General features: G+C 45.0%; 1 protein-coding gene across 3 annotated transcripts in view; it reads left to right on the top strand.

Annotated features, from left to right (window-relative positions):
- The window catches only part of serpini1 (serpin peptidase inhibitor, clade I (neuroserpin), member 1), a 42,339-nt gene that overhangs the window by 16,497 nt on the left and 12,018 nt on the right, over positions 1–13,824 (top strand). For 2 of the 3 annotated variants that reach the window (XM_057838526.1, XM_057838527.1), the window contains exon 2: positions 5,481–5,754. In XM_057838526.1, coding sequence (XP_057694509.1) covers positions 5,481–5,754 — 274 coding nt within the window. The remainder of the gene's footprint in view (positions 1–5,480; positions 5,755–13,824) is intronic. The other variant, XM_057838528.1, reaches the window with a different exon arrangement.

Below are 13,824 nucleotides of genomic sequence, written 5' to 3'. Positions count from 1 at the left end.
ACCGATTTAGGAGTATTTTAGATAAAAAATTAATTAGGTTCGCTTGGAAGGTTCACAACAGCCTACTAGGGAAGTCTTCTGCTTTAAGATGGCGGCTGTTTACCAACACATCTGGTTTTCAATACTTCAATGTTGCTAACGCAGTCGAGTCTGTCGTGTAGCATCTGGTTCTATATACAGTGGGGAGAACAAGTATTTGATACACTGTCAATGGGTTTTCCCATTGGCAGTGTATCAAATACTTGTTCTCCCCACTGTACATATGATATCTATTATCTCCAGTAAAACGACGTTGTCGTAGTTTGTAGCAGCTGTCAGCAGCAGTCAGGTATTCTTGTGTTTTTTATCCAGCGGCATGAGTTGAGCTAAAGCCGTGAGTTGAGCACTGGCATTACCCGGGTCTAAGACAAGTTATTTTTACTTTCGGGACGCAATGCGGTCAGTTTCTCATTGCGTCCCGAAGACCGCACTGTGTATTAGTTCCGCTTTACTTGACATATTTCAATAATCGGAATTTGGATGTTTCTGAATCGTTCCCGAATCTTCCACGGCCGAATCGTGTGTTGGATGGTGCGTCTTTACTCACGTGAAATAACGGCTCGTCATCCAGAATGAATTCTTCGGCAATGACTCTTGTTATTCCCTGGGCTTTGGGACTGTCGAGTGCCAGTTTGTCACGCATAGCAAAAGTTTCTGCCAGTGTTAGTTGCGTAGGACCTTTCTTTTTGTCTTCGGTTTTCTTAACATACTCCTCATATTGTTTGTGGTGGTATTTCGCTAAATGCTTGATTAGGTTGGTTGTATTAAAACTTCTTACAGCTTTACCACTACGCTTGACTTTATTGTGGCATATGTTGCTCTCTGCCTCTTCGTCTTTGTCGTCCTTTAAGGTGAAATGATCCCACACAGCTGACATTTTTACCGATACAGTCTCTCGGTAAATTGGGAGACGGTAATGTAAATGTAGTGTGTTGAAGGTGTGCCGTAAAATGCGGACCGGATTTTAGGGAAACCGAAGCAAAAACTGGAATGGATGATGTAAATCAGTGCGCTGGAAAACCCAGACCGGACTTTAAAAAAAAACTGGATCGGAAGTCTGGATCGGAATTGTTCCCGTGTTCCAATCCGATACCGATGCGTATTTTTTTGCCCATATCGGCGTCTGATCCGATCCAAATATCAGCTCGGGACATCTCTAATTCAAACTAGGAACTATTTTCTCCACTAAATTGCACTCATGCTCTTTGGACTAATAATGCTTCATTCCTGTCTTTTTTTCTCTTGCCGGAATTCAATGATTTTGTTGTTGTTGTTGTTGTTGTTGTTTTGTATTTCTGTAATGGGTTATTGTACAGTATCAGTATAACAACAGTTCATATAGATACGTTTGTGCTGAGAGAGAAAAAAATACTATTGTTTAAAAATATATATCAAAGCACTTACAATGTTACTCATTACTTGAGTATTCTTTTCACTGGATGCTTTTTTTACTTGTACTTGAGTACATTTTTTGGATGACTACTTTTACTTGAGTAATATTGTTTTGAAGTAACACTACTCTTACTCGAGTACTATTTTTGTCTACTCTACCAACCTCAGGGAAGGGGTGCTCATACTTTTTTGCTCCAAGAGCTACTTCTCAAAGAGACGACCTCCCGCGATCCACCCTAACGGGGTGGGGGGAAGGGTGTTGCAAAACCCCCAATTATGTTGCTCACACAACATAATTAACTAGGTATGCACATCAGTTATATTTATTTATTTAGTTAGTTTGATGCCGCTAGCTACCTACACTATTGTAGCGATCGATGTAATGGGCACCTCTGACCTATGGTGTATAAGATGAGCTTTGTTAGGTTATTGCCATCTTTTTAATCCTCTTTCATGGAGGTTGAACCACAGCTGGGAGCGAGTTTTGTCTGTTGCTGCGTTGGTTATGTTTTCACTCTAAACGAACTACTGCAGAGCCCGAAAGGAAGCATCTTTTAAGCTCAAATGTGGTTGCTGTTTTCACATGCATTATTTCCGAATTAATCAATCGTAAAGTTTATTTTAGGAGAAAAAAAATGCTCAAAATGGGACAGGTCTGAAAGCATCTTTAGATATGATCCCATAAGAAGAGTGCATCGTTGATATTTTGAAAATATACTAGTATATTATTTTTTTCTAAATTGTCAATGAACCGCATCCTGATTGATGGTGAGGTACTTTCAATTGTTTATGTATATCATTAAAATGATAAATTACCATAAATTATATAAGACATCAGATGAAGAAATCATCGCCCATTTTTTTTTTTTTTTTTCGTTTATTCAGGTTTTATTTTCCTAAAAAGAAAAATATGATTATTTAATGCTTCAACAGGACAAACTCCAGTTTGATACAGGTCAGTAAGACTCTAAGTCAGGGGTGTCCAAACTTTTTGCAAATGTGGGGGGGCCGACCTTGGCTGACGTCTTTTACGTAGAACAATATATTTAAGCAAAATTTAGCAAGCCATTCAGTGTGTCACATTTGCTTTATTATTTTTTTAATGAATAATTTCAACAATCTCGCAGCTAGCCTTTGCGGCGTTCTCTTTTGACTCTCGGGCTCTTGTGAAATACTACTGCTGTGAAATTAAACTGGCTTCAAGTTGCTTCAATTTCTCGCTGCTTATCTTCCCTGTAATCTTGTCGTACTGTACATGTCAAGTGTGTCTTGTTTGGTAATATCGCCTCACATTGAAATCTTTAAAAACAGCGACTGTCTCTTTGCAAATGAGTCAAGACACAGTTGTTGCATATTTTAGTGAAGAAATAGTCCAATTTCCACCTGTCCTTAAAGCGTCGGCCGTCACAGCCAACTTTTTTTTGTTGATTGTCGCCATTTTAGAAAATTGGAAGTAGAGGGTCACACGGAGTAATGTTGCTTAGCCCTTAAATACCTGCAACATGAAGCAATTATCACAGAATCCCAAAATTTGAAAAATAAGGTCCTAATGAAACCTTTTTTTCAAATTTGTGAAAAGAAAAGTCAAAATGAATATGTGTAATAAGCACTCTAATATCTATAACCCATGCTAAATCATGTTTTTTTTCTCATGGAACCTGCAGATGCATGTGTCGACTTGCATCCATAATTTTTTTTTCCAAAGGAAATGTCAAAATTCTAAATTAGTCTGAAAATCATGAAATTTTAGGTGTATCAAATGCGATACATTTGGCAATATAGGGTTAAAGTGCTGCTGCCTTTTAGTGGGTAAATGAGGAGCAGCATTTCGTGTGTAAGCAACTTCATATGTTGGTTGCAGTACTGCTGACCAATTTATTAAGTCTGTGTGCAGGCCAGATGTTATTGATTTTATGACAGAGGCTGGTGGCCGGATGAAATTTGACCACGGGCCGCATTTGGCCCCCGGGCCGGACTATGGACATGTCTGCTCTAAGTACTTGAAAACGTTCGCTTGAAGCCCTGAATTTTCTGTTTATTTATTATTCATGCTTTATCTTTTTTGGTCACTTTGTCCTTTTTATCTGGTTTGTTCTGTCAACTGTACTAAATCTTGTGCAACATCGCTGACAGTGCCCAAAGGTACAGTATCCTCCCACAGTCCCTGACAGTGAGCCACCTCAGAAGTCCAAATATAGTCCAAAAAAAAGATTATTTAAAGGATACAACATGGCTAGTTTGACATGGCTTTAAACGGTGAAATGATGCATGGATTTTATAATAATATGTATGAATCTCTGATAGGTGTACAATGTGTTAACAATCCAGATTTAAATTACTAGATAGCCTTGGCAAAGGTGCATAGAGCTGGACCGATGTTGACCTGCTGGTGGGCATCAAAGTACTGTAACAGTAGACAAAAACTGGCAGGGCCTTTTGTACATTGTAGTTACAGTGTATTGTTTTCTGCTGTTCTGGACATTCTCATGCTTTGTCACCTGTGCATGAAGTAGTAGCCAGCAGATTCCAGCCAGGCAAAAGGTTAGCTTCAAAAAATTGGGGGAAGGCCTTTATCTGCCTGAGCATGACTGTGCGCCAGAGCACAAAATTATGTGGAGCATGCCTGGATGGATTTGGTATGAAAGGACTTGTCATAAATTTTATGTATCAATTCTTACCATTTGTATTTTCCTATAACTGGACAGTTATTACTGATTGGCCAGTTATTACCTATTCTTTTTTTTTTTTTTTTTTTTACCTGTCCTGTTCAGCTGTTTGACACAGAGAATGGAAGTCTAAGTGCCCGGGTTGTCTGAACAGTTTTAATGTTTCACATTGAGAGTCTGATATACTCCCATTGTGATCATTCAAAATACCTTTTTATTATGACAAAGCAGCAAACAGGAGGGGATTATGGGGGGACAGAAGAAAAGCAACACAACAGAAGAAAGAAAAGAAACACATACGTAAACAACAGCAAGAAATACATAGAACATCTAATTATTAATATGCTGGTGCCATCGTCAGCGAGATGTATTTCCGGTTTACACCATGTGGGGGCCTATTGGCCAGTGAAAGAGGGGGACGGGGGTAGGGGTGTCTATAAGCTATGTGACTGAAAGAGGTAGAGTGTACACTAATCAGTTCTGTGATCTAGAACCCAGTAATCATGTGAATCTCTTATGAATGTAAGCCCGTTGGCGACCAACCCTACGCCTCCCCATCGCCAATCCCGGCACCAGGAAGTTACTACCTATTCTTTTATTACAGCCACTTTTCAAATGCAGAAACAGAACTGTGATTGTAAAGACAAGCACATGACTTTGAGGAGACACCCCATTTTAAGAAAATGAAACAACACCACTAATGACTGCAAGAATGTTTTTCCTCTGGTCTGTACTTTAAAATTTTTATTTAACGCATATTGAGCTTCACAGACGTTAAATGCGCAGGCAGATGTGGTTAATGTGGGCTAACTACTCATGAACGTTGATCTATTTGTGTTATATTTTTGCTGCAGTGTTTTAAGGCAACCCACAAAGACTTAGAAGATAAAATGTGTCTGTTTCATTGAACTATCTGTGCTTAATTCCTGCTTTAATTTGGGCTAGTTTACCGCTATTTTTAACAAATTGCCGGTAGTTGTCCAAGACAGCCGGCATGCTGGGTGATTAACTGCGAAATTGGCCATAAAAAGTATGGTGTAACCTCTTCTTTCATTACTCTCTCCTCTCTTCCATCCATCCTCCTCCCGGTCTTCATCTTTTTTTATCGTTTATGTACAATAACCATGCTCCCACATTTATTTCTCAACATCCCACTATATTGTAATTCTTTTAAATAAATAATCTTGCCGTCACACTATCCTTCTATCTTCATCTCTTTGGCCTCTTAATCTTTTTATACATCCTGCCTCCATTCGTTGTTTTTCTTTAAATCATTTTTCTCTGTGTCTTATCATTATCCATTCTTTCCGTTCATGTCTTTCTTTTGTCGATCTCGCCCTGTCTTCTGCATCTTCATTTCACATGGCATGGCTTTTTTCCCAGTCAGCAGCAATGTGGATCCTGGACACCTCATCCTTCCTCCTCTTCTACATCCTGTTGCTGGGCTACGGTTGCCGGGCGGCGGACATTCCAGAGGACACTACATCAGAATTTTCTGTCAGACTGTACCATCAGCTGCAGGCGACAGGGGGTCAAGACAACATCATTTTCTCCCCCCTGAGCGTGGCCTTGGCCCTGGGCATGGTGGAGCTTGGAGCCAGGGGAGTATCACTGGAGGAGATCCGACAGGCCGTAGGATTTGACGACCTGATGCCAGGTGACAAGTTTGTATAATTTGACATTTTTATCAACTAGGACACATTTCTTAGACTCAATTCAACTTTAGTTATGCAGATAAAAGTGTGAAAATCAATATAGTTAATGGACAGAATAAAGAAAAGCGTTTTTCAGTCATATGGTATTTTTCAGTATGAGGCAGTGATTTCTCTTTTCAGCCAGAAATGTAAAGTAATAGTAAAAATAAACAAAAGAAATAAAATTGAACTACTCTACAATAATCAAGTCACAATAGAACACTGTAATGTACAAGAAAAGTACAGTGATCCCTCGCTACTTCCTGGCCTCTGTCCATCGCAGATTTTTTTTCCAAATAAAAAATAAGTAAGTAATTACAGTATTATACAGAGATGTCCCCATCGGATTACATACAGCCTCTCACTCCCCCTCCTGCTGCTTTTCTTACTCACCAGGGCAGATGCAGTTTGCTTGTTAAAGTTGACGATGAGTGACACGCGTTGAAGCTTTGATCTTGCCAGAGAAGCTTGGGAGCGCTGCCGTCAAAGGAGCCGAGTCGTTTAGCTCGTTAAACGTTAGCGTTCGTGTTCTGTGGCAACTCATTGTGTGTGTTTAAGTGCCATTCAATAAAGACAAGCATTTAATAAAGCCAAACATTTTGGCTTGGACATTTTTATTCTTGTTTAAATACAATTTGGTTGGACAGTAACATGTTTAAAAATTATCATAATTAATACATTTGAAGTGCTTAAAACCATTTATTGAAATATACATACACATGAAAGTTTTTTGTTATTATTATTATTATACCTCGGGTGAAAAAGGAAAAGCATGTCTTATATGTATCGCTTTCCAAAGCTAAATCTAAATAAATACATTGAGCACACCTAAAAAAAATAAATAAATGTAAATAAGTTCCTCCTGTACTTCACGGTAGGCATCTGCCAGTATGATATTCTGACAGTAGGATAACCTTAATCCAAAATATAACGGTTTCATGGTATCACTAGATTGCAATTAGAGCTTTAAAATGTGTTACTCTGACATCTGGGTTAAAAAAATAATAACACTTTTTTCCATTGAATAGGATTTTTATATTTCCAAGAATAAGTAAATTGGAACATAAGTATAATGTGAAGTTAAAATAAAAATAAATAAATAAATAGCTAAAATATCCTCAATAAGATTAAAATAAAAGCAGTCCTTTAGGTGAGCCTAAACCCACAGCCACAGCTTAACATTATTACCATCAGAACAAAAATAATTAAATTATTTTACATAAAAAGCACGTGTGTATGACTTGTGTCATGTTTACATTATGCACGCACTCTATTTCTCAACACAGTTGCCAGACAGGAAAAAATCACCACGTTTTACCACTGCAAGACACACTAAACACCCTGGAGTTAACTCTCGTAGCTGGTGGGAAACGTTCATGACAGTGTTTACGCACCTTTAATTTTGTATAAATCCGAAATCATATTGGAGGTATTGCCTCCTTGGCAGCCACCCTCCACAAACATGTTTTGCACGTCAGTTGGCCCTCCTTCTCTAAGCCACGGCCGACTGTAACTTTTCTCTAGCCGAAGCATTACCATACCAGCGATTTTGTTTTCTTCGAGGGGAGGGGAGTTGAGGAGTTTCACCTCCTCCAGCCATCATGTAGCACAGCTGACTCACTGACACTGAGCTACATGCTGTGGGGGAGGGTTGAACCTTGCAGCTGCAGTGAGTGATTTCTCCATGCAATTTTGGGACATAAAAAATAGCTAATACCTTAGAGACGGTATGATAGAAAATTTTTGCAGTTCTGAAACCTTAACATTTTCATACCACGGTATACCTTGAAACCGGTAATCGGCTATGTCTACTTCACGGATTGTCGATTATCATTGAGGGGTGTCGCCATTAACCGCGAAAAACGAGGGATCACTGTAATACTATCATCATGGTAATAAAGTTGAAATGTTAGGTTTAAAAAAAATATGAAGGTTGAGAGGTTAAGGTTAAGAGAATGTAAGTCATAATGTCACTATAATAAGGTTGAAATTGTAATATTGCAAGAAGAAATTTACCTCGGCCACCTCGCGAATCACTGCTCGAGGGATACATTAATTGTAAAGTAGATTATACTCAGGGGTGTACATAATTTTTTTGCCCAGGTTCTCAGAGGAGGACCTGGAGATGTGACTTGGTCCTCATTGAGCTTGAGAGCCGACCGGCCTGATGCGAAAAATTTATGACAAGCTTTACTTAGAGCCAATTAACTTTAATTAATTATATTAACAATTAATGCTTGATTAACATCAAGTGGCACAACAAAATTGCCATTACTTTGAAGTGAAATGTAAAAAAATATAAAGCACAAATTGTCATGCCACGTCACTTCCTGTTTTATTTTGAAAGCTTCACCCTCTTCATAGTCGCATACTTGCCCTTCCTCTTGTCATCTAATCACCTATTGTTTCCACCTGTTCCCCATTACCTTGTGTGTGTATTTAATGCCCTAGTTCCCCTTGTCTTGTGCAGAAGTGTCTTTCATGTAAGGTCAGTCACGTCAGCCTCTCGCCATTGCATCATAGTTATTTCGGTACATTATCCTCCATTGGAGTGCTTTGCGTTTGTAAGTTTTTATCCTAGCCAGCTTGAATTTTTCCTCCTTGTGGAGCGCTTTATGTTTTTGCATTACCTCCCGTTTGGAGCGCTTTGTGTTTGAAACCTTATTGTCTTTCTAGTCATCCTGACTCATTCCTCCGTTGGAGCGCTTTTTGTTTGTGCTTTTTTTCATCCCCGCATGTCAGCGGAAGAACCTGTTTTCAAAATAAATTTTTGCCTGAACCTCCGCAGCTGAGTCCGCCTCGTCATCTCGGCCTGACAGAACACTTCTGCCAGAAATGGACCCAGCAGAGTCTCCCGATTTTTTTGCCACGATCCGAGAGCAATCGGCTCGTCTCACCTGCCAGGAGGACTTTCAAGCCACAATGGCTGCACAGCTGGTCCAAATGCACAATCAGTTGAAGGAGCTCACAGCCCAGCTGCTCCCAGCACAACTGGCTTCAGTTTCCAATACCCCTGCCTGCCCCCCTCCTGCTTCTTCCGCCCTGGTTCCTGGAAGAGGACCAAGATTGGCGCCGCCAGAGCGATTCTGCGGGGACCCAGGTACTAGCCAAGTTTTCGTCACGGAATGCAGTATGCACTTTGACCGTTCCCCCCATGAGTTCACGACTGACCGTTCTCGTATTGCCTTCATGGTGTCCCACATGTCGGGACGGGCCCGAGCCTGGGCCATGGCTGAGTGGGAGCGTGATTCGTGTTCGTGCCACAACTTGTCCTCATTCATAGATGCCCTAAAGACCACTTTCGACCCAGTATGCTCCGAAAGAGATCGAGCGAGAGAGCTCAGCAGCTTGCGTCAGGGTAAAGCCTCGGTCAATGACTATGCCATTCAGTTCTGTACCCTGGCCGCAGGTTGCGGCTGGTGCCACACCGCACTCTATGACACCTTTTTTAAGGGGCTCTCCCACTCTATCCGGGATCGCCTGGTACCACTCGACCTCCCGGAGGGGTTGGACGACCTCATTGCCCTCGCCATACGCACCGACCATCGCCTTGAGGAGTTGAGCAGGAGCCGGCCAATTCAAGCTGTGAGGCCACCTCCCCAGTCGCTGGTGCAGTCAGGACCTCGCCGCACCCACATCCTACCGGCCTCACCTCCTAGGGATCCTAACGATGCCATACCCATGCAGCTTGGTCCCACACGCACCTCCCCTGAGGAACGCAAGCGCCGACAACTAGAGGGGCTATGCTTCTACTGTGGGAGTTCGGGACACCTTGTGGCAGGTTGCACCGCCCGCAGGCCCAGACCGAGCCATGCCAGTCAACCAGCAAACCCCACCCACTGCTCTACGACCACAGTCCAGGTAAAGCACAGAGCTTTGTCATGTACACAAGCTGCCCTGATAGACTCCGGCGCGGACGACTGTCTGATGCCTTGGGGGGTTTGCCATCTCATGGGCCTTCGTGCTATCCCTCTAGAACGAACCCTGGTGGCCAGATCTCTCAATGGTGAGAGACTGTTTTCTATCACCCACTCTTGCGAGCCTATAGAAGTCACTGTCCAAGGACACACTGAGACAATGTCTTTCCATTTGTTTTCTGCCCAAGCCCAGACATTGGTTTTAGGCCTCTCATGGCTCCGCAAGCACCAACCACATATAGATTGGAACTCTGGGTCCGTACTGGGGTGGGGTGCGGACTGCAAGGGACGTTGTCTGGTAGAAAAGAACCCTGGGGTCAAAGGTCCTGTTATTGGTGAGACCGCAATTAATAAGTTTTCTCTCTCTATCACTCCAGAACCAGATATTGATTTGAGCACCATCCCAGAGTGCTATCACCATTTGCGCCAGGTTTTTGACAAGGCTCGGGCCCAGGCTCTGCCACCCCACCGCCCCTATGACTGCGCCATTGATCTCGTCCCGGGCTCCACCATCCCTAGGGGGGGCCTCTATCCCATCTCCGGACCTGAGAAAGCTGCCATGCGCGAATACATCCAGACCTCCTTGAAAGCAGGGCTCATCCGTCCTTCCTCGTCCGCGGCTGGAGCAGGTTTCTTTTTTGTCGGAAAGAAGGACTGGTCGCTCCGCCCCTGTATTGACTACTGCCGGCTCAATGATATTACCGTAAAGAACCGCTATCCCCTCCCCCTCATGTCTTCGGTGTTCGACCAATTGCAGAAGGCCAGGGTCTTCACGAAGTTAGACCTGCGCAGCGCCTACCATCTAGTCCGCATCAGGGAGGGGGATGAGTGGAAGACTGCTTTTAACACCCCAGACGGCCACTATGAATACCTGGTCATGCCCTTCGGTCTCACGAACGCACCCGCGGTCTTCCAGGCTTTGATCAACGATGTACTCCGTGACTTTCTTGACCGTTTCGTTTTTGTTTATCTAGATGACATCCTTATTTACTCCCCGGATATAACTACCCACAAGCAACATGTAGAATGTTTTAAAGCGTCTTCTCGCCAACAGTCTTTTTGTTAAAGCTGAAAAAAGTGAATTTCATGTCGACACGATTTCCTTTTTGGGCTTCATTGTAACTCCGGGGGGTGTTCAGATGGACCCTGCTAAAGTAGAAACGATAGTTAATTGGCCCACACCGGGCTGTCGAAAGAAACTTCAGCAGTTCCTCGGGTTCGCTAACTTTTACAGGCGGTTTATCCGCGGTTTTAGTAAGATTGCAGGCCCTCTCCACGCTCTTACTTCCTCCAAGGTGCGTTTCGAATGGACCCCTGCAGCTGAAGCGGCTTTCCTGGCCTTGAAGACCCGCTTCACCACAGCCCCCATCCTGACCATGCCTGATCCCTGTCGTCAGTTCGTGGTGGAGGTCGACGCCTCCAGTGAGGGCATCGGGGCTATACTGTCCCAACGAGCGGAGCATGATGGGAAGTTGCATCCCTGCGCCTTCCTCTCCCGCCGCCTGTCTCCAGCAGAGCGTAACTACAACGTGGGCGACCGAGAACTTCTCGCCATCAAGACCGCTCTGGAGGAGTGGCGGCATTGGCTCGAGGGGGCGGAGCAACCCTTCATAGTTTGGACAGATCATCGCAATCTGGAGTATCTCAGGACAGCTAAGAGACTCAATTCTCGCCAGGCCAGGTGAGCGCTCTTTTTTGACCGATTCTCCTTCTCTATCTCTTACAGGCCGGGGTCCCAGAACATCAAAGCAGATGCCCTCTCTCGCCTTTACGACCCCGAGCCTGTAGCCAAGGAACCTGAACCCATCCTGCCACTGAATTGTGTGGTAGGGGCGGTAACTTGGCAAATAGAAACGGAGGTTAAGCAGGCATTAGGGGGGGTCCGGACACCTCGGGGGTGCCCTGAGAACCTACTTTTCGTCCCGGCTAACCTACGCCCCCGGGTGATCCAATGGGCCCACTCCACGCCGCTTTCCTGTCATCCGGGAGTCAGGCGCACCATGCACGCCATCTCCCGGAGGTTCTGGTGGCCAGGCATGGAGCCGGAGGTCCGGGAGTACGTCGAGGCTTGCTTGGTCTGCGCCCGAAACAAGACGTCCACCAGACCACGCATGGGCCTCCTTCAACCTCTCCCGATTCCCTCCAGACCATGGGCTGAAATATCTTTGGACTTTGTCACGGGGCTCCCTGTCTCCCAGGGAAACACCACGATCCTGACAGTAGTCGACCGGTTCTCCAAAATGGCCCACTTCATAGCCCTGCCAGCCTTACCCTCTGCTAAGGACACTGCAGGAATCGTGATACGACAGATCTTCCGCATTCATGGCTTCCCCCGGGACATAGTCTCTGACCGGGGGCCACAGTTTGTGTCACGCTTTTGGAAGGAGTTCTGCCGTCTCATCGGAGCCAAGGCAAGCCTCACGTCGGGATACCATCCAGAGTCCAACGGCCAGACCGAGCGCCTCAACCAACAGTTGGAGACCGGCCTCCGGTGTCTGGTATCCCAGAACCCATCCACATGGAGCAACCACCTGGTCTGGGTCGAATATGCCCACAACACGCTTCCCACCTCCGCCACAGGTATGTCACCCTTCAAATGCGTCCATGGCTACGATCCGCCTTTGTTTAGTGCACAGGAGCGTGAGGTCTCTGTCCCGTCGGCCCATGCCTTGGTCCGCCGTAGCAGGCGCATCTGGGAAGCAGCTCGACAAGCCCTCGTCCGACAAGGGGATCGGGTGAAGAAGGCCGCAGACCGCCACCGACGTCCAGCACCCGCCTACCAGGCGGGACAGCGAGTATGGCTAAGCGCCCGAAACCTTCCCCTCCGTGCCACCTGCCGAAAGTTGGCCCCCCGCTTCGTGGGTCCATATCCAGTCTCGAAGGTCATAGGCCCGGCAGCAGTGCGTCTACGTCTTCCACGCTCCCTGAGGGTCCACCCCACCTTCCAGGTCAGCCAAGTCAAGCCTGTGGTGGAGAGCTCCATGGTACCTGTGCCACCCCCTCCACCTCCTCTGGAAATCGACGGCGGCCCTGCCTACCAGGTCAAGAGGCTGCTGGCGGTGCGGCCCCGAGGTCGTGGCTTCCAATACCTAGTGGACTGGGTGGGCTACGGCCCGGAGGAGAGACAATGGGTTCCCTCACGATTCATCCTGGACCCCTCCTTGATCAGGGACTTTCACAGGGACCACCCCGACCTGCCTGGACCGTCTGGCAGCCGGTCCTAAAGGGGGGGGTTCTGTCATGCCACGTCACTTCCTGTTTTATTTTGAAAGCTTCACCCTCTTCATAGTCGCGTACTTGCCCTTCCTCTTGTCATCTAATCACCTATTGTTTCCACCTGTTCCCCATTACCTTGTGTGTGTATTTAATGCCCTAGTTCCCCTTGTCTTGTGCAGAAGTGTCTTTCATGTAAGGTCAGTCACGTCAGCCTCTCGCCATTGCATCATAGTTATTTCGGTACATTATCCTCCATTGGAGTGCTTTGCGTTTGTAAGTTTTTATCCTAGCCAGCTTGAATTTTTCCTCCTTGTGGAGCGCGTTATGTTTTTGCATTACCTCCCGTTTGGAGCGCTTTGTGTTTGAAACCTTACTGTCTTTCTAGTCATCCTGACTCATTCCTCCGTTCGAGCGCTTTTTGTTTGTGCTTTTTTTCATCCCCGCATGTCAGCGGAAGAACCTGTGTTTTCAAAATAAATTTTTGCCTGAACCTCCGCAGCTGAGTCCGCCTCGTCATCTCGGCCTGACACAAATTCAAAATAAAGGGCATTATGCGGCTCCCACATTAACTCCAAGCCTTTTTAAAAGTGGGATGTCCTCCTCATAAGACCTCATTGAACGTGCATGTTTAGCTTTGTAAAATGCGAGCAAAAACACATTTGTCAGTGCATGACGCTGTTCATTACCTTTATTCCGCCACTTGTCCATAGGGCGAGTGGGGTCCTGTTTGACATCGATAGTTTGCTTAATTGCCACATGCTCTGTTTTTTTCGTGCTTTTCAAAGTTTGGATGGCTGAAATTCTTTGACCCTACATAAAATGTGCTGCTCTTATCGGCGACATTGGGATTCTCACGGCACATTTTGTACCGCATTTCCGTGCGAGCATCATTTGCCTCTA

Source organism: Corythoichthys intestinalis, chromosome 6 (assembly GCF_030265065.1).
Source record: "Corythoichthys intestinalis isolate RoL2023-P3 chromosome 6, ASM3026506v1, whole genome shotgun sequence".
Classification (NCBI taxonomy): domain Eukaryota; kingdom Metazoa; phylum Chordata; class Actinopteri; order Syngnathiformes; family Syngnathidae; genus Corythoichthys; species Corythoichthys intestinalis.
The sequence above is the reverse complement of the archived record's forward strand: the minus strand, read 5'-3'. Positions and strand labels throughout refer to the sequence as shown.